The following is a 22026-nucleotide window of genomic DNA, read 5'->3' on the forward strand; positions in this document are numbered from 1 at the left end:
TTTTTCTCAATCAAATATGATTTTTTTTTACCTGAACTGACCCCAACTATAAAACGGGCAGCAACCATCCAGGTTTTTTTATCTCCAGGAATTAATTCCAGTGTACTATAAATAACTGATGCAATAACAAATAGTGCTAATGTTAATAATAATGGTAACCTTACAGATCCACGTTTATTTCCCCACCAACCAATTACTGGTGAAAATATCATTTGACCAAATGGATTTGCAGCTACTACATATCCGATAAATTCTTTTTTTACACTAGGATCTAACTAAAAAAAAAAATTTTTTTAATCAAAATTCGTTTATTAATTCATCTATTAAATCTAATGGAATAAATCGACGAGTATGGAGTAAAATGGTCACGAATTAAATTTGATAATTTGTTGTCTCTGTAGCTGAATTTTTATTTACACAAAAAAAAAGTTAGTGAAAAAAGTACTAAATTTTCCAATGTCCCAAGTATTGATTTTTTTTAGTGGCCCAATTTTCTTCTAGTTTTATTTTCCTCTAGAAACTACAAATATTTCCATGTCCTAATTTATGCAATAAAAAATTTTAAGACGTCCCATTTTGTCCCAATTATTGATATTTTCAAGTGTCCCAATTTTCTTCGATCTCGTTCTTTTCCGGAAATTACTAATTTTTAAAAGTCCCAATCTACTCAAGCAAGAATTTTAGGCCGTCCCATTTTGTCCCGAATATTGAAATTTTTTTAGTGTCCCAATCTAAGATTGATTTTCACCCGAAACTGCTAATCTTTCAATGTCCCAATTTACTCAAGATACAATTTCAAGGTGTCCCACTTTGTCCTAAATTTTAATATGTTTTTGGTGTCCCGATTTTCTTCTAGTTTTATTTTCCTTCAGAAGCTACAAATATTTCGATGTCCCTATTTACTCAAGAAAAAATTTTGAGATGTCTCATATTATCCCAATTATTGATGTTTTCAAGTGTCCCAATTTTCTCAGAGTTCGTTCTTTTCCGAAAATTACTAATTTTTAGAAGTCCCAATCTACTCAAGCAAGAGTTTTAGGCCGTCCCACTTTGTCCCGAATATTGATATTTCTTAGTGTCCCAATCTAAGAATGATTTTCACCCAAAACTGCTAATCTTTTGATGTCCCAATTTACTTAAGACACAATTTTAAGGTGTCCCACTTTGTCCCAAATTTTAATATGTTTTAAGTGTCCCAATTTTCTTCTCGTTTTATTTTTTTCCAAAAACTACAAATTTTTTGTGTCCCAATTTACTCGAGACACAATTTTCAGATGTCCCACTTTATCCCGAGCATTGATATTTTTTTAGTCCTAATTTTCTTCTAGTTTTATTTTCCTCCAGAAACTACAAATATTTCCATGTCCCAAATTACTTAAGAAAAAGGTTTAAGATGTCTCATTTTGTCCCTTATATTGATACATATTTTCAAGTGTCCCAATTTTCTTCGAGTTCGTTCTTTTCCGGAAATTACTAATTTTTAGAAGTCCCATTCTACTCAAGCAAGAATTTTAGGCCGTCCCACTTTGTCCTGAATATTGATATTTTTCAGTGTCCCAATCCGAGATTGATTTGTTTCCCCGAAACTGCTAATTTTTCGATGCCCCAATTTACTCAAGATACAATTTCAAGGTGTCCCACTTTGTCCCAAATTGTAATTTTTTTTTAGTGCAAATTTTTTTCGTGTTTTATTTTTCACCCGAAACTATAAATTTTTTATGTGTCCCAATTTACTCAAGACACAATTTCAAGGTGTCCCACTTTGTCCCAAATTTTAACATGTTTTAAGTGTCCCAATTTTCTTCGCGTTTTATTTTTCACCCGAAACTACAAATATTTCCATGTCCCAATTTACTCAAGACACATTTTCCAGGTGTCCCAAGTATCGATAAGTTTTTAGTGTCCCAATTCACCCCGAAAAAATTTTAAGATGTCCCACTTTTGCCTAAATATCAATAATTTTTAAATTTCCTAATTCATTGAAGCCCATTTTCCATAAAAAAAGCTACTAATTGTTTTTCTGTCCCAATTTGTCCCAAATATTTTAACTTTTCCAATCAACCCCACAATCTAAAATCGATGCTCTCTTTGTACCTTAAACGATAAAAATCACTAGATGCCCCGTTTTACCCCAACTACTTCTATTCCTTAAACTGACCCATTTTACTCACTGACCCACTTTCCTCAAATATTAAAAAAAAAAATAATTACCTTATCTAAATATGGCCAAACTCCAGTTAAAACAATACTGAATGCTAGTGACATTAAAAACATAGTAAAATATATGACATAAATACTTCTCCATCTCTCTGTACGTTCAATTACAGTCTCCAAGTCATCATCAACTCTTAATTTACGTTTACGCTCAGGTAAACGTAGTAATTTAACACAAGATAGACATTCCATTTTTTTTTTTCTAAGTAAATTCTCTAACTTTCAAATTTATTAATTTACTATTAACTACATATATACATTCATATATTTAATCATTTATCACTTGATAAGTTAATATCAGTTGTAATCACAAGCTAATTATCAAAATATAATTAAATAATTATCATAATAAGTGACAATCATTTTTTGATTATTTTTTTTTATCTGCTCTTGCGACATCTAATTTTATTTAAGTAAATATTCATTCAATTTACTTGTCATCTAAGTATTTTTTTTATTTTTACTACCCATAGATTCATTATTACTTTTTTTTTACCTGAAAAAAAAATTTTTAATTTACATATATATATATATATATATATATATATATATATATATATATATATTTTTTTTTTTTTTTAAAACAATTTACTTACTAATTAGCATTTATATATATTGAGATCAGTCATTGTGGCAAGAGAAATTCGTGTCTGAAAACAAAAAGAAAGTTTTTATTGGGACAAATTTTTATAGAAAAATTAGTAGGCGGTCGGACTAAGAATTTCGTCCATGAAATTTCTTATGATCCTAAAGTTAGCAGACAATTAAAAATTTTCGGATTTTTTTTTCAACAAATAAATTACAAAAAAAAAAAAAAAAAAATATGCAGATGTAGAAAATTTTGAAAACCACAAGTGCAATTTTTTCAAATTTTTTTTTTTTATAATTTACTGTCTAAAATAAACTTTAAAAATTATTAGACGTTGGCTAACTTCAATATCATAATTTTTTCGATTTTGAGTTTATTTTCTTCGAAACGTTTTCTTAGTATTTTAAGAAAAATAGACTCAAAATCGAAGAAATTTCATATACGAAATGTATTCGAAAAATATTCAAAAAATGACCAAAAAGTTTTCTTAGTATTTTAAGAAAAATAGACTCAAAATCAAAAAAATTTATGTACGACATGTGTTCGAAAAATATCCAAAAAGTGTCTAAAATTGGGTGCAAAAATTTTCTAAGATTTTTAAGCAAAATATTATCAACGTCTTAGAAATTTAAAATTATAAAAATTTTCTTACTCCCCCACATGAAAATACCATGTATGATAATCAATATGGGACCATATAAGTGGCCAAAATTTCAACCATAAGATCACTTTACTTTTGTTCTATTTCGAACAAATTTATAGACATTTTGCCAAAATTCTGAAAAAAATTTTTTTTTTGTGGGGCAGAGCGGCCCCCCTCCAAAAAATGATAAAAAATTTTTTTTTTTCGTTTTTTTTTTTTTTAAATTGTTTTCATCATTAAGAAAGTATTTCTTTCTCTTGACAACTATTTTTGGTTTTATATTACTCGAAAGAAATTTTTTAAAGCGTAAAAAATCGTTCACTCTCGATTACCTTAATTACTAATTGTTATTTAATAAAAAAAAAAAAACAATTCTATAGTTTTACTTTATTTCAAAAATTTATCAACTAAAAAAAAAAATTTAATTTTTATAAATTTTTAGTGACCAAATTTGTCTCTTACATAGAGAAACGGCCGAAAAATATGAAAAAATAATTTTTTCGGAAGTTTCGGCTGGTCCATTTTGCCCCAGGTGTTATGCGTAGGGCTAGAAATGTGGAATTATAATCATTTTTTTTTAATTTGACGATAAAAATATGAAAAAATCACTTTTTCAAAATTTTGGGCTTGTCCATTTTGCCCCGAATTTCATGCGTAGGGCTAAAAATGCGCAAACATATCGGATTTATAGTAATTAGGCAAAAAAAAAAAAAATTTTCTTTTGATCAAAATTTCAGAGGGGCCGCTCTGCCCCACCCTCCCCTATTACATATATGGGGCATTCCATGCCAAATCGTCCTACCATTAGATTTTGCATCTCCGATTTCGCTGAAATTAAGGGCACTGTTTTGTACCCCTAGAAAAAGGTTTTCATGAATTTTTTCATCCAGCCAATCGGGAGATATGAATTTTTTAAGATTTCGGGGATTTTTTTTTAAATAGCCACACAGAAAAAAAGAATTTCTTGGCGCAAGAAATATTTTGTATTATGAATTGAAGACAAAAATTTTTCTTGGCTCAAGAATTATTTTCTCGCCTAAAAAATTTTTTTCTTGTTCCAAGAAAATTTTATCTTACCCCAAGAAAAGTTTTGTTTTCACTTTATAATACAAAAAATTTCTTGGGTCAAGTAAAAATTTTCTTAGAACAAGAAAAAATTTTTTGCGCCAAGAAATCCTTTTTTTTTCTGTGTATAACTTAGTGGAAAATTGTCCGATTTGGGTTTTTTTTTTTTGAAAATTCGTGTTTTTCGATAAATTTTCTAGAAAATTCATGCAAAAAATTATTCATTATGAATTTGAATGTTTTTTTTTTTCTATTTTAAACTTAAAACAGCGATTTTAAGATTTCGAACATATTTTTACACGGAGGGGGGGGGGAGGGTAACGGTAAAATTAGTTTATTTGTAAAAATTTTGATGAATGAAGATTTAAAAAAAATTTTAAGAATTTTGGTACTAAAATGGAATAATGACAGTAATTAGTCAATAGTCAATATACTCTAATTAGGGCGTAAGTAAAATTTACCCGGGTTGTCTAATCTCCGTAAAGGAGAGCGGACAACAAGGTTGAGGGCCGACCGGGCGCGTCCCCAGGTGGCGGATAGGGGGACGGCCAAGGTGGGAAGTGACGGCTCACGATGACCTCCAGCGGGAGGGATATTGTGGGCTAGCCACGACTACTTTGGTTAACATGTGCTACAGGAAACCCGGCAGGTGTAAAAACCAGCCCAGGGGGACCAAGGCCATGTCGCGGACCAACTTCCCAAGCCAAGGTGTAAGCGATCGTGCTGAGGGCTGAATGGCACAGGGGTACTGTGTCGCTAACGATGCACCTTGGGGCACCAGGTGCAACCCCATTGTATTTATGCACCTTCCGCCGTGCAATCAGGCTCTGCCGGCGGTGACCGTTTACTTCCTTGACTACTCGTGGGACCAAAATGGAAACAACAAATAAAATCATAAATATAAACTCTGGATTGGAGGCTTCGAAAGAGGACTCCGATCTTCTAAATGTCCACATGGACGCAGTGGAGGGCACGGGAGGCTCAGCTAACGCCGGGACTCCTGGAACTCCAGCGGGTGGAGGTAAGAGGAAGAACCTCAGTGGAGCCGCGAAAAAAAGGGCCCGGAAAGCCAAATTGGCCGCACGGGAACAATTTTCGGGGCAAAACAGCGGGGACGCCTCTTCCCCCATCAACGTAACCTCGGTGGAGGATGGCTCTACAGGAACTGGTAGCTCCAAAAGGCCCAGACCTGAGGACCAAACCCCACCAGAGGTGAAAAAAGTGACCAAACGCGGCAAGGTGACCTACAAGCCGACTGGTTTCGGCGACGCAGTCAGGGCGGACAGAAAGGTAGCTATCGTGCCTTCTGGGTACCCTGACGCGTTGCTGAGCCAGGAGACGGGTGATCTGATCACACAGGCGTTAGTCAAGGCGCTGGACGCTGTCCCTACAGGACAGCCCGTCCCGTGCTTTGACGGATGCCGGTGGGATCAAGGAGCTCTGTGGGTTACCTGCGCCGATGTCAAGGCCAAACAGTGGTTACTGGGGACTGTTCCGGCTATTAAGGCTGGGGGGGGACTCGTTCTCCAAGCTCTGGAGAATGAAAAACTCCCTAGACTTAAGAAGCTGACGGCGGTCCTCAGTACCACTGAGGATAACAAGGTCATCCTGAACAGGCTGGCACGACAAAATCCTGGGCTCACCACTCAATTGTGGCGGGTCTGGGATCGTAGGGTGGTAGGTAAAACTGTCCACCTTGTTCTGGGCGTGGACCAGCGGTCGCTGGCGGCACTCTCGGGGTGCAACTACTCTCCCCACTTCGGTCTTGGTAAGGCCCGTTTTTACGAGGTCACATCCGGGAACGCAGCTGGGGCGAGTGGGGGTGCTTCGGGAGGGGCTGCTAGGAAGGCAGCGAAGACCACGTCCGGAGCAGTGCCTCCTGAAAAGGCAAAGACAAAGGTAGGGGAGCGGGGCCAGGAGACTGAAGCGGCTGGCGCTGCTCAGGAAACTGGCACTGCTCCCATACCTCCAAAGATTGTGATCGTTCCGCCTCCACCTCCTCCAGCTGAGGAACCGGCTGGGTCTCTCGGTGGTGGGGAGAGGGAGGGGGAACGTCACAATTCACTTTGGACCTCGATAGTAGGGCCAATCATCAAGCCACCTCGCTTGATAATGAGTGGGACTTCCGATGGGGAAAAGACCATGCCTCCGGCAAGATCTGGATCCAGAGGAAGGCCCACAAAGGCGAAGGCGGTTGCCAAAGAGGGCCTGTCAGGGACCAAGCAGGGTAAACAAGCTACCCTCGCTCAGGCCCTGGCGGGAACCCTCCAGTTGTCCGGCACACCGAAAGAGGTGACAGCCGAGACCAACAAGAAGGAAGAAGATGGGCACTAAACTGTCCCCTTCCTTCTTTAACCCACCAGCCCCCACCCCTCCCCCTCCTATTTCCTATTTCCCTCCCCATAATGAAAGCGATAAGACAACCAGTGCTGCAGATTCTGTAACTGCAGGACAGACTAGTTTTTCGCAAATAAACTTGCAACACTGCAAAGCGGCCTCTGCATTACTTAGTAGAGACCTGGCGGTGTTGCAGACAGATGTATCCCTAATCCAAGAACCTTGGGTATACAAGGGCCAAGTCTTAGGGATAGACAGAAGAAACGGCTGTTTGATCCATGGTGACGCGGAGCTGGGGCCCAGGGCCTGTATCTTTATCAATAAGAAACACACAGCGCTCAAGTTGCACCAGCTTTGCACCAGGGATCTAGCCGTCGCTTCCATAAAAATCTCCATAGAGGGGACTAGGACGGAGCTGATCGTCGGCTCTGCCTATTTTCCATATGAAGATGCCAATGTACCTACCAAGGAAGTCACTGACTTGGTAGAATACTGCAGGTCCAAAGGGCTACCACTCCTGATTGGCTGTGATGCAAATGCACACCATACGGTTTGGGGCAGCTCAGACACAAACGTAAGAGGCTCAACACTACTTGAGTACCTTTCCACCACCTGCCTAGAGATCCTTAATGTAGGATCCAGGCCCACTTTCGTTACCTCTCGGAGGCAGGAAGTGATTGATATCACGCTGGGCTCTAATAAGATTGCACAGTTTGTCACGAATTGGCGGGTGAGCGAAGAAGATTCGCTTTCTGATCACCGCCGAATTCACTTTGTGTTGGAAGGCAGCAGGAACGGCGGGACTGGGGGCACATATAGGAACCCTAAGGCCACGGACTGGCTCATCTATAAGAAAGAGCTAGTAAGTAGGCTGGAGGAACCTTGTGGGACCCTAAGAACGGCCGGTAGGATTGAGCAGGCGGTCGAGCACTTGCAAACGGCCATTGTTCAGTCCTATGAAATTGCATGTCCTTTGAAAACTAGGAAATGTAGCAAGCGGGTGACATGGTGGAATGCAGAGCTGAGCAGGCTCCGTTCCTGGTCCCGGAAGCTACTTAACAAAGCGTTAAAAACGAAATCAGACCAAAACTGGGCTAAGTATAAAACAGCCCAGATTCAATACAAAAAGTGTATTAAGGTCTCCAAAGCAGAGGCCTGGAGAAAGTTCTGTGGGGAGATTAAGGATTTACCATTGGTGGCCCGTCTCCGTAAGATCTTCACTTCGGGCCCTACAGTGAAGTTAGGTGGTCTGACTCTCCCGGATGGGAGGGCAACAGTAAACCACGGAGAAATACTTGCTCATCTCTTTGAAGTACACTTCCCTGGCTCGGAATTGACGGGACAGGAGGGAAATCAAAGAGAAGAGAGAAACCTCACAGTTACCAGACATGGTGACTGGAGGACTGCTGCAAGGGTGGTAACGCCCAGCAGAATTGAATGGGCAATTGGCAACTTTGAGAAGTACAAAAGCCCAGGGGTGGATGGGATTTTTCCGGCTCTCCTACAAGAGGGTGGAGAATCACTTCGCAAACACCTCCTACGCATATTTAGGGCCTGTCTGGCCCTAAGTTATGTGCCCAGAGCATGGCGTGAGGTCAGGGTAGTCTTTATACCAAAACCTGGTAAAAGTTGCTATGACCTGGCGAAATCCTTCAGGCCTATCAGTCTGACCTCCTTCCTTCTAAAAACCCTGGAAAGGATGGTGGACAGACACATAAGGGATGAAGCGTTGAGTCGAATACCAGTGCATCATTCACAGCATGCATACCAGGCTGGTAAATCTGTTGAAACGGCTCTACATGAAGTGGTTAGCTACGTCGAGAGAGCCTTTCAGCAGAGGGAATCAGTTCTGGGAGTATTCATTGACATAGAAGGGGCGTTTGACAATACACCCTTCGAAGCCATCTGCGAAGCAGCGGAACGCTTTGGGATAGAGGAATCTATCACAGAATGGGCCCACAATATGCTTCGCTCGAGAATAGTGACAACCGAACTTAGTGACACTAAGGTACGGGCCCGTGTTAGAAGAGGCTGTCCGCAAGGAGGCGTGACCTCTCCTCTCATGTGGCTATTAGTCATTAACGAGCTTCTAGTAAGGCTGGAGAAGCTAGGAGTACACGCAGTAGGCTACGCGGATGACGTTGCTTTGATGATCAGAGGCAGTAGCCCAGCAGAGATGAGATGGAGGATGCAAAGAGCACTCGATCTTGTACAGAATTGGTGCACCGACAGATCTCTGAAAGTTAACCCTAACAAGACAGAGATGGTGCTCTTTACCAGAAAGAGGAAGCATAAGTTAATTGCGCCCTCAATTTTCGACACTGAGCTGAAGTTTTCAACAGAGGTACGCTACCTTGGAGTAACTCTGGACAATAAGCTCACGTGGAGAAGCCATATAGGGAAACAAGCTCAAAAAGCCACTGCCACTTTTTGGGCCTGTAGAAGGATATTTGGCACAACATGGGGTCTAAAACCAAAACTAGTTAAGTGGATTTACACGGCTATTTTGATACCCCAATTAACCTTTGCCTCTGTCATTTGGTGGCCCGCAATACGAAGGGACGTCAACATCAAGGCATTAAATAAGGTCTACCGACTTGCACTGCTAGGCATAACAGGAGCTTTTAAAACAACTCCCACCCTAGCTATGGGGGCACTCCTAAATGTAGTTCCTCCAAATATAACTGTAGAATCTCTGGCCGTGAAAACGGCTTTGAGACTGCATTTTGCTGGGTTGTGGTCGAAGGCTAGGACGGGACATGCGTCCATCCTACGGAACAGAGATCTCGAAGAGGTCCTGGCCCAAGGAGGGGACTATGGCTCTCGTAGCTACCACTTCCGACACAAATACAAAGTCCTCTTTCCAAACAGGCAGGAATGGGAAGGAGGGAGCAATGAAATCCTATCACCCCAAGGGCTAGTCTGGTTTACGGACGGGTCCAAAAGGGTGGAAGGAGCAGGTGCAGGAATTTATAGCGGTGGACCCAAAACTGAGATATCCCTCAGACTGGGACACACTGCCTCTATTTTTCAGGCAGAAGTATATGCGATCTGGGCCTGTGTAAAGCACATTCTAGAGCTCAATCACAGGAACAAACACATATACATATGCAGCGACAGCCGTGCAGCTCTCAAGTCACTCACATCGGTTGTGGTGACTTCAAGGCTTGTACGGGACTGCATTACACTCGCCGACAAGCTGGCGAGCGCCAACTATGTCAATCTCATTTGGGTACCGGGTCACAGCGGTATCAAAGGGAATGACATAGCAAATGAATTGGCAAGGACAGGGGCCTGCAAAACGGACCCTGAGCCAGTCTGTTCAATTCCGGTGCCTCTGTGCTTTATAAGAAGCCACTTGGCTCAATGGACCTGTGACAGGTTCTGGGACCTGTGGCTTGAAGCCGGAGGCATGCGACATACGAGGGCACTGATTGAAGGACCATCGAAGTTGCTTGGTACCAGTCTAGTAGAGCTCGATAGATCTAAATTAAGGATTATTGTCGGGCTCGTTACAGGACACTGGTTTACCGGGAGGCATCTGAAGCTCATGGGCATCACCGATGATTCGATATGCCCTAGATGCAATTCAGAGGATGAAACTCCCCTCCACCTGCTGAGCCAATGCAGAGCCTTAGAAGATGTAAGGAAAAACATCTTGGGGATCTGTGATGATACTCGGCCTAACTTATTAGAGGTTGGGATGGGAGGATTTCTGCGATTCTCGAAATCCATAAATCTGCCAACCCAACCTTAATTTCAACGAGAATTGACCGAGTGGGGCCGAGTACAATGGTTCAAAAGAACTGAGTGCTCGGCTCTACACAACACAAAAGGGTCAAATCTCATTTCAATTCAATTCAATTCAAGTAAAATTTAACTGTCAGTTTTTCGAATAATTTTTATTTAATTATTTTATGTTAATTACTTTGGAGAAAAAAAAAATTTTATTTTGGAAATCTACGAAAACATGAGCGATAAAATTATCAGGGATTTATGTTTATTATCATTATTTCGACTAATTGGATTCCGGAACTCATTTAAAATTCTAATTTTTATCAAGGATGTAAAAAAAAAATAAATTTGTTTTTATAAAAATTACAAATCAGTATTTAAAGATATATATTTTCTCTCAACTATTCAACTCTCAAGATGGAAAAAACTAGAAGAGTAGAACAAGAAATTGAATTTTAATTTTGTCTATTCTCTGTTTTTGATACCTGATGTTACATAGAGGGGAAGGGCCGACAAAACGGGACCGCAGAGGAGGAAGTAATAGATTTTTGTGGATTTGAATACGAAGAATCTTCTTTTTGTTTACTTCCGTTTGAAGTAAATAAACAAAATTTCTAATTGCTATAGAAAAAAAATTTTTTAATGGGCGGTCAAAATAGACCGACCCAAAAAAAAAAAATTGAAAAAAAATTCCGTACCCAATTGGCATGCGGAGTTATTTTTTTTTTTAACTCCAGAACTCTGAGTGGTCGAGTGAACCGAGGTTAAAAAATTAGATCTGTTTCAAAATAAATGATAAAGTCATTTATATGGGAATTTAATCGATTTTTATCGATACGATTCCTTAACTAGGCCAATATCGGACTTGTTTTTGTTCTATATTTAGTCGGATTTTATCGTTTTTAGATTAAAAATAATAATTACGTCTATGTTCTTTGTTTTTAGGACAAAAACAAGATTTTACAGGTATAAATAATAATAATAATAATAAACTAGTATTTTTCAATAGTAAAACACCAATCTAAGAATATATGAATGCATTAGCATTCATATATATTTAAATAACTAACAACAAATAATTATGAAAGGCATTAAACATAGAATGGTGAAAAATTCCATATTCTCCAAATTTGGAAAAAAATGGAATTAAGTAAAAATTCCATTTTTTTCCAAAGTTGGAAAAAAATGTAATTAAGTAAAAATTTAACATCAATTATACGGTCTAAAGTAGAATATACTTGCATCAACTTTACTGATGAGCCCAGCAAGTATATTCGGGGCGAAACCGTTTTGAAATAAAAAGTAATTATTGATGCTAGCACAGAGAGGCTAGCCAAATATTACAATAAATAGGATTGGATTGCCATTGAAGATTAAAAAATATTAAAACACCAATCTAAGAATATATTAATGCATTAGCATTCATATATATTAAAATAACTAACAACAAATAATAATAATCTAGATTTATAATAGTAGTTTATCTATCAAGTGCGATCGTGTTTAAGACGCGAGGTGTGAAGATTGGTACAAACACACGAGCGTCTTAGACACGATTGTACTGGATAAATAAATCAGTTTTTGAGACTCGGGTCGAAAAATTTGATCTGATTTTAGTCTACCTGGACGGTAATTGGACTACTTGGTCTGTTATTGAATTTCTATTAGATTTTTAATCTGTTTTTGATCTACCCGGTCCAAAAAATTTGATCCGATTTTAGTCTAATTGCACTATTTGATCTGTTTTTGATCTTTCGTAAAAATTTTAAGCTGTTTTTGATCTGTTGTTTTAAAAATCAATTGCGTTACGACTTGTAATATTTTTATTTATGGGCAATATTTATAAAAAATATATCAAGTTACAGAATTGATTATGTTTTGTTTACTATTTATTTAGTATCTTTTGTTTAAAAATGTCGGCAGTTAATGAAAATTTGACAGCTTAATTTTTTAGTTGTCTGGACTGAATATTTATAGTATTGAATAAAAGTAATAAAATAACTCTTAAATTGTCAAGAAATTTTTCTTATTTACTGGCTGAAATCGAAAATATTTTGAAATAAGAAACCATCAAAATTCTTGTGACATCTTATTACGGAAGCGCACTAGCATCTTTCAAATATCAAGAAAATTAAAATAAATTTATGAATCTATATTATTATTATTATTTATTAGGGTGTGTCATTTTGAGGCGACTTTTTTTTCCAACAAAAAAACAGGCTGAAAACTTGAGGAAAGGTGAGAAAAGAAGCCTGTGAAAAGCGGAGCTCTTAATATTAATATTTAGAGGTGCCTATTTCTGATTTTCCATTTTCCATTTAAATAACATGGGAAAATTATTTTTTTATTTTTTTATTTTTCTAGCTCGGCATTTGCACCTCAAATAAATAAGTCCATAGTATAATTTTGTAGAGAATTTAACGCTCTACAAAAAAGGTCTCTTATCATTTTTTGATAAATCCATCCATTCGAAAGCTATTGGAGCTGGAAGTCAAATCTATAATAAATTTCCAGATCTTTTTACTTTTTCGGCGAAACTATCAGACTTATCAAAAAATTTCACGGTTTCTTTTTTATAGACAATTTTATTCCCTACAAGTTGTTTTCAGCAAAGTTTTTTGTAATTCCGCATTGTTTTCTAGTTATGTTCATTTTAATGTTAAGTTCTCAGAATAGATTAGAAGACTATTATTTTTACGAGCTTGGCATTAAAATGAAAATAACTAGAAAACAACGCAAAATTTCAAAAAACTTTAGTGATAATAATTTGTAGGGAATAAAATTGTCTATTCAAAAGTTCTCATAACATTTTTTGATAAGTCTGATAGTTTTGCTGAAAAAGTAAGAAGATCTGGAAATTTATTATAGATTTAACTTCCAGCTCCGATAACTTTCGAATGGATGGATTTATCAAAAAATGATAAGCGACCTTTTTTGTAGAGCGTTAAATTTTCTACAAGATTATACTATGGACTTATTTATTTGAAGTGCAAACGCCGAGCTAGAAAAATAAAAAAAATTATTTTCCCATGTTATTTAAATAGAAAATGGAAAATTAGAAATAGGCACCTCTAAATATTAATATAAAGAGCTCCGCTTTTAACAGGCTTCTTTTCTCACCTTCCCGCAAGTTTTCAGCCTGTTTTATTGTTGAAAAAAAAAGTCGCCTCAAAATGGCACACCCTATTATTTGTATTTGTAAAAATTCCTGTTTTTGATCTAAAAGTGATTAAAAACAGACTAAAAATTATAGTAAATAAAGTCTGTTTTTAGTCTAAACGCAACTTAAAACAGACTAAATATCATACAAAAATAAGTCTGATATTGGCCTGGACAAGGAATAGTACGGGCAAAAACAGATGAAATTCTTATACAAAATAAATACGATTTATAAACTTAAATCCAAAAAAAAAAATATTTGAATTTATCATTTATTTTAAAACAGATCTAATTTTTGGACCCGGGGAGAGAAGTCGGTAACCCGGGTCGAAAAATTTGATCTGATTTTAGTCTAACTGAACTGTATTTGGACTACTTGGTCTGTTATTGAACTTCGATAAAAATTTTAATCTGTTTTTGATCTACCCGGACTGAACAATTTGACCTGATTTTAGTCTGATTGGACTATTTGATCTGATTTTGATCTTTTATGAAAATTTTAAGCTGTTTTCGATCTGCTACTTTAAAAAACAAACGCGTTACGAGCAGACTAAATTAGATTAATTCGTGAACTTTAAAAAATTTTAGTTCTAAAAATTTACAAGAACAAAACTAGATTAAATCATGGACTTATAAAATTATTATTTATGGGCAATATTTATGAAAAAATATTAAGTTGCAGAATTGATTATGTTTTATTTACTACTTATTTACTATCTTTTGTTTAAAAATGTCGGCAGTTAATGAAAATTTGACAGCTTAATTTTTTAGTTGTCTTCATTGAATATTTATATCATTGAATAAAAGTGATAAAACAACTCTTAAAATGTCAAGAATTTTCTCTTATTTACTGGATAAAATTGAAAATATTTTGGCATAAGAAAACATCAAAATTCTTGTGCTACGGAGAAAAATGTTGGCTCGAAATCTACCAATTTTTATTATGCTGTCGACCAAACTCGAAACAGAAAGTAAAGTATCCAAAAAATTACTATACTCTTATAAAAAATTATTATGCTGCATCAAAATTATTATAATGTATGGAAGTAATTGATATTGAAGCTCATCGATAAGTTTCTCGCGCGTAATAAGTAATGTGATACAGTATAATCATTTTTTGTAAGAGCACGATAATTTTTTGGATGCTTTACTCCCTGTTTCAAGTTTAATCGACAGCATTGTAAAAATTGGTAGGTTTCGAGCCAACATTTTCTCTCTGTGACATCTTATTATGGAAGCGCATTAGCGTGTTTTAAATACCACGAAAATTAGAAGAAATTAATAAATCTAGATTATTATTATTTATATTTATAAAAAGCCCTGTATTTGTCCTTAAAATCAATTGAACACAGACCAATAATTATAATAAAAAGTCTGTTTTTAGTCTAAACGCGACTTAAAACAGACTAAATATCATACAAAAATAAGTCTGATATTGGCCTGGACAAGGAATAGTACGAGTAAAAACAGATGAAATTCTTATATAAAATAAATACGATTTATAAACTTAAATTCAAAAAAAAAATATTTGAATTTATCATTTATTTTAAGACAGATCTAATTTTTTGATCCGGGCGAGAGAAGTCGGTATTAATTAATATTATGATAAATTTTGTCACATGATGGCTCGTTGAGTTACTTAGATATTTTTTGGTCGTTTGCTATCGCACATGTAACAAAAAAATATTTTTTGATCCGTTGATAACGTCACTATTAGAACGATTAGGTATCTTTTTTACCAGCTGTATCTTATCTAATATTTTTAGCTGCCGGCTATAGGCGCTAAATGTCGTACATTTCAAGTGTTTGTCACAAAAAATAAAGTTGTCAAACTATCATTCACTGCTGAACTTTTTTTAACCAAAAGACACTGAGTAAATAGTAAACAAAATATAATCAATTCTGGAACTTTGAGTTCTTTTTATATAGGGGAAGGGGGGGGGGGGGGGCAAAACGGGATACTTAACGAAAAATTTAGTTTTTAGGGACATAAATATCGTAAATTGGCTTCATTTTGATTCTATTTGAAATCAATATAACGAATTTTAGACTGCCATCAGAAAAAAAATTTTTATTTTCTGCGGGCAAAATGGGATACCCCAAAAAAAAGTAAATTTTTTTTTTTTTTTTCAAGTGAATAAAATTGATGTAATAATGTCTTTTTAAATTGATGTAAGTAATAAAATTTACTCTCAACATATTTTTAAAGAAGTTTTTCCTTGTTATTTTTTTTCAAAATTTGAAATTGGCGCCAATATTATACTTTTCGCAAAAAATATAAAAATGTTTTTTTTTAGCTTTTAATAGTGTAAAATGATACTAGATGTCATTTTTGACCATTTTCGAAAGTTTTTCGAGAAAAAAAAATTTTGACGAAATTTTTAGGGTATCCCATTTTGCCGGCCTATATTTTGCCCCCCCCCCCCCCCCTTCCCCTATATTATCCATAAAAAGAAATATTACAAGCCTATGATTTAATCTATTTTCGTCCTTGCAAATTTTCAAAACTAAAATTTTTCCAAGTTCAAAAATAAATCTAGTTTTTAGTGTATAGACAACTTATCTGTGATTCGTATCAAAAAATATATTTTCAAGAATTTATGAATCCAATAAAAAAAAATCCGATAATTTTAACGTGAGCTATTGAATTTTAAATAAAGATAACTATGAAAAACTGGTTTTATCTATATGTATATGAATGACCACTGCTCGTCTATTCATTAAGTTAGAGTGATATTTATTTATTTTCTTTAGCCATTTAGAAAAAAGTGCTGCTGAAGGTTATTATATTTATATATACTTGAGTTGATCGCCATGAGTTATTTATAGTAAATCAACCAAAAGCGAAAACTAATATCCCCGAGTCAAAAAACAAATTCGGATTTAAGTCTCAAAGTTCTCAATGAGGTTTTTGAGGATCAATTTAGAATTTGAAGATTGATAACAGTACCCTAGTAGCTATCTGGTCGAAAGTATCCGAAAGTAGCCCTAAGTAGCCCAAAACTATCCGAAAGTGTTCTGAAAGTGTCAGAATTTCGGTCTAGTTTCATCGGAATACTTTGAATTTCCATACACTTTCTACAGATTTTCTGTAGATTTTCCATGGATTTTCTATAGATTTTCTATGGGCTTTCCACCGAGATGACCGATAAATGAGCGATAGATTAATGATTGAAAACTGACAAATAACCTATTTCAAGTAGCAAAGTTTACAAGCATGAATATTATTAGACTCGTAAACTTTAAGTGTAAATTGAAAGTTTTATTATGTAAAATTAGGGTTTTTGACAAGTTTTCGACAGATATCTGGTAGAGCACTCGGCGCGATACCGACATGGTTTGGGTTCGATTCCCAGTTCGGGCTATATATATTTTTCTCAATTCATCTATAAATTGTCTTATTGAGAAGTGTGCATGTTCAGGTTCCACTACATAAAATTGGAACCACCACCATATGATAGATGACCAGCTATCTTAGTCAAGATCTTGAAATCACAGTATATATAGATTAGGGTGCGCCAAAAAAAAAGACTAATTTTTTTTTCTTTTGTTACCGTGAAAATATCGTTAAGGATGATAAAAAAAAAATTCTGGTAAAGTTTGAGCTCTTAATATTAATATTAAGAAGTGGCGCTTCTTGATTTTTGATTTCCCATTTGAATAACATGGAAAAAAAAATTTTTTTAGTTTGGAATTTTCTACCTCGGCAATGGCTTGTTGTACGAATAAGCCCAGTATATATTTTTGTAGGAAATTTAACACTCTACAAAAAAGTCCATTATCATTTTTTGATAAATCCATCTGTTCAAAAGTTATTGGAGCTCGAAGTTAAGTTAGAATAAATTTCGAGATCTTTTTACTTTTTCGGCGAAACTATCGGACTTATCATAAAATGTCATTCGAACTTTATTGTAGACAATTTTATTTTCTCCAAATTATTGTTGATAAATTTTTTTCAAATTCTGCATTGTTTTCTAGTTATTTATATTTTTAATCCAAGCTCCTATAAAAATAATGTTCTGATCGATTTTAAGAGCTTGGCATTAAAATGGAAACAACTAGAAAACAATGCAGAATTTGAAAAAAATTTATCAACAATAATTTGTAGGAAATAAAATTGTCTACAAAAAAGTTTAAATGACATTTTATGATAAGTCCGATAGTTTCGCCGAAAAAGTAAAAAGATCTCGAAATTTATTCTCAACTTAACTTCGAGCTCCAATAACTTTTGAACAGATGGATTTATCGAAAAATGATAAGAGACTTTTTTTGTAGAGCGTTAAATTTCCTATAAAAATATTTACTGGGCTTATTCGTACAACGAGCCATTGCCGAGGTAGAAAATTCCAAACTAAAAAATTTTTTTTTTCCATTTTATTTAAATGGGAAATCAAAAATCACGAAGCACCACCTCTTAATATTAATATTAAGAGCTCAAACTTTACCAGAATTTTTTTTTTATCATCCTTAACGATATTTTCACGGTAACAAAAGAAAAAAAATTAGTTCTTTTTTTTGGTGCACCCTAATATAGATAATATTTCGCTGTATTCTCCTTGACTTGCTCAAGATTTGCTCCAGAATTGATCAATATTGCCACTAGGGTATAGAAAGCTATCCTAGTTTAGTCCTCAAAGTGATAGTTACGACCAATTTTACCACTTCAAGGACTAAACTTCAATAACATAATCTGGATTAGAGCTTCAAAATACTCAAAACATAAAGAAATAATTTTATCCACATTTGAACCTCAAACATCTCATTTGGCGTATCTCTCCCCTTCCCTTACCCACAAATAAAATTACCTCTGTTTTCATGAACGCAACATTGCTATTAAATTATTGTAGCAGCATAATTAAATGTCGAGATAAAATGTTTATGTCAAAACTGTTGTACTGCTTCAGTTTGATCGCTTTATAATTAAAAAGTAATTAATTTTTTTGTACCTAAAATTTTTTAAGGCCCGAAATATAACTTTTCATTCGTTGAGGATTTTGAGGCGGCAAATAAAACATCAAAAGCATTGAGGCTTTTGAGGACTAAACTTTAATTTGATTTTTGACGGGTACTTCAAAAATAGAAAAAGTTTAGCATATTTTAAACTGAGCTCAGATTTCTTCGATTATAAGAATATCAATTTCAATAAAATCTTCAAATTTTTTCTCTAAAATTACATTGGATTAAAAATTTCCAATAGCATAATTTCTTGTAAGAAAATACAATTTTACTAAAAGCTTTACTATTTTTTCTTTCAGTGTACGGAGTCTTCTTCGCTAAATTAAAATTGTATAGAATTTTAAGAAAAAATATTTTTTTTTTGGGGTTGACCATTTTCCTGCACAGAAAAAAAAAATTTTTCCATGACAACTAGGAATTTAGTCTGAACTTCAAATTGAAGTCAACTAAATATTTACTGGATTCAAATCTACAAAAATCCATTATTTCCTCAGTGGTCTCATTTTACCCGCCCTCACGTATATACATATATATGTAAATTTTTTTTCTAAATAGTTATGTTTTCAGATATTTATGACATAGAAAACAAATATTTTCTATTGCTAAAATAGATAAATTACGTAATCATAAATATGTAATTTTTCTTATTTATCATTGAGTCCTGAATCATATTATATGATATTTTTAATTATATATTTACAAGAAAGATTTTAATAGCATACATTTAACATATGATCGGAATATAATCACCACTATTCTATTTCCGTCGAAAAATAAAATAATAAAAAAGAGTAGATATAACTAAGACTTTGATATTGCGTTATCATTTATATTAATTATAATTATAATTACAGTCATGAATTACAGCGATATGATTAATGATTTTTCGAGTTATCTAATTCGAGTATAATAAAATTGTTTACAATAATAATTATAAAATAAAAACGATGGAATTGTTCTAAAAAATGTTTTGATAATATTGTGAGTTTAAAATTGGTTTAAAAAATATCGAAATAGTAGAGATTTAATTTAAATACTCGAGCTGCGGATTGAGGGTATAAATGAGGGAGAAGACATAGCAGATGAGTCGAATGAAATTTCATTGCAGAAATTGAAATTTTTTAAGTAATTAATAAATAATTAAGTTGTGATGGATTATTTTTGTTTTAAATAGATAGTATGTATTTTTAAACGGAATTTAACCATTTGATCCGATGCTCGAGGTATTATTTATTTATTTATATTTTTATGTTTGTTTATTTAAACAATTGGAATTGACCAGTAGAACTTTTTTTTTATGATATTTTTTTTTTTAATCTTGAGATTGAGAATTTGTGATTTTTGTACGGGTGAATAAGCGATAATGGGTTCAAATCAAATGTTTACTTTTTTTCGAAACTTAAAACGTGATTTGTTACTTTAATGCTTTTATTCAAGATTTTGGGTCAAAGGTCACAGAGACGGAAAAAATTATTCTTATCTTTTTTGTAGAAAATTAAATGCTCTATCGAAAACACACAAATGTCTTTTTTGTAAAATTAGTAGTTTAAGATCTAGAAGCTTTCAATGCTTAAATCAATTTTGAATATTAAAAATTTTAAATAATCGCCTTAATATCCAAATATCTCGTTAACTATCGAAAATTTCGAAAGAGTTTCCATGACATTTTTTGTAGCCCACACAATTCTCTATAAAAAAGTCTTGAATCATTTTTTCCTTAAGTCAATATTAAAGCTCTAATTTTTAAATCTCAGTAATAAAATTTTCGTCAAAATATTGTTAATAAAATTAGAATTAAAATATCTACCTAAATACAAAAAATATCAAAAAAATTATCCAAATCTTTTTGGAAGGTCTTAAAATTTCCTACAAAAAATCTCTAATCAATTTTTACCCAAAATCCATATCCTGCTCTACAATCTCGTAAAACTCAAAAATACTCCAGTACAGAAACGTAGGTCACCAACATCAAAATAAAAATATCTCATAAAATATCAAAAATATAAAAAAACTCAATCAGACCTTTTTTGTAGCTCACAAAATTCTCTAAATGACAACTCCTTGTCACTTCTTCCATAAATTAATTATTTAGAGCTCTACAAGCTTTCAAATCTTATCTCAAGAAAAATCCAATTAAGAAAACAACATTCATGTTGTTTAAACAATGTGTGTCCATAAAATTATAAATATTATCACAAAGTGATAATAATTATAACAATAATACTGTATATTTATATTTAATAACGATATCATAAATTTTTTAACGGTGAGTAAGCATGAAAACAAAGAATTGAAGATAAAATTCGATCAGATCTCTTTGTGTTGGATGTTATCCAGAAATGTTTGTTTCAATTCATACATTTCATAATGACTTCTTTATTGCGTTTAATGCACCTCATTATAAAAAAAAAAAAAAAAAAAAAAAAGAAAAAAAAATTGCTATTTTTTTTTTTTATTTAAGTCAACAAAGAAAATCTACTTCGCCTTTCACTTTCTACCCTTCTAATATTATAAATAAATATACACTTACATATTTAACTAAGCAATTAATAAAAAAAAAAAAAAAAAAATTATTTAAGAAAAAAAATTTTTTTTACTTACAGTCATTGTTTTAAAAAATGTAAACAATTAAAAAATATTTTATGTCAATTAAAAAAAATTAAACGAACTAATTACTGATTGTGAGAGAAAAAAATTAATTAATAAAACATTTAAAAATTACTGGCAATTGTTATTGTTTACTTATGTATAAATAAAAAAACATTGAATTGAGTGTGGAGTAAAAAAGTAAATTATAAATACGTTGAGTACTTGACAACAAATAAGAGCGTACTGAGCGTGATAGAGCGAGTGTGCCTGTACTGAAATGGTTGATAATGTGAGTTTGTTGTCACGATATTCTTTTACACGCACACAAACTTGTATTAAATTATTATCCCCACTTATTGTTTATCCTTGAGATGGATCTACATACCGTAATATCGACAGTAACGTAGTAAGATCTATAGATCCTTGATCCAATGATCTATTATTTTTTTATTTTTTTTCTAGTAAATTTAATATTTTATTCATTATTATTATTAGTGTTATTATTATTATTATTTATTATTGTTATTTTTATTGTTGAGTTGCTATTAATTAATTTACATTTTTGGCAGGCGGATCATTTTAAATAAAATTCAGGTCGAAATTAGTACCAACGTAATAAAAAATAATTTTTTATTCTTTGAATTTTTAAACTTCCCGCCAAACCCGCATGGAAAAGCTATATATTGTTAAAAATATATAAAAATATATATGGTGAATATGTGATAAATATATGGCGGCA

The 22026-nt window shown here is 33.7% G+C and overlaps 2 protein-coding genes across 3 annotated transcripts in view; one reads left to right on the forward strand and one right to left on the reverse strand.

The window, feature by feature from the left end:
- LOC130674402 (major facilitator superfamily domain-containing protein 8) overlaps nt 1-21558 on the reverse strand; it is a 31918-nt gene extending 10360 nt beyond the window's left edge. The window contains exons 1-4 of one of the 2 annotated variants that reach the window (XM_057479718.1): nt 21300-21558; nt 2811-2864; nt 2212-2710; nt 32-275 (exon numbers count right to left, since the gene is read on the reverse strand). In XM_057479718.1, the coding sequence (XP_057335701.1) occupies nt 32-275; nt 2212-2406 (439 nt within the window). In that variant the 5' untranslated portion in view covers nt 2407-2710; nt 2811-2864; nt 21300-21558. Of the gene's footprint in view, nt 1-31; nt 276-2211; nt 2711-2810; nt 2865-21299 lie in introns of those variants that run through there. The other variant, XM_057479719.1, reaches the window with a different exon arrangement.
- Nucleotides 8548-10605, forward strand: LOC130674239 (uncharacterized). Its single transcript, XM_057479508.1, has one exon. It carries the CDS (start codon nt 8548-8550, stop codon nt 10603-10605), a length of 2058 nt encoding a protein of 685 aa, XP_057335491.1.
- Nucleotides 21559-22026: the final 468 nt, after the last annotated feature.

Source organism: Microplitis mediator, chromosome 9, assembly GCF_029852145.1.
Source record: "Microplitis mediator isolate UGA2020A chromosome 9, iyMicMedi2.1, whole genome shotgun sequence".
NCBI lineage: Eukaryota > Metazoa > Arthropoda > Insecta > Hymenoptera > Braconidae > Microplitis > Microplitis mediator.

Coding starts and splice junctions, on each gene's coding strand:
- LOC130674239 (XM_057479508.1), top strand. CDS start 8,548: ATGGTGGACAGACACATAAGGGATGAAGCGTTGAGTCGAATACCAGTG.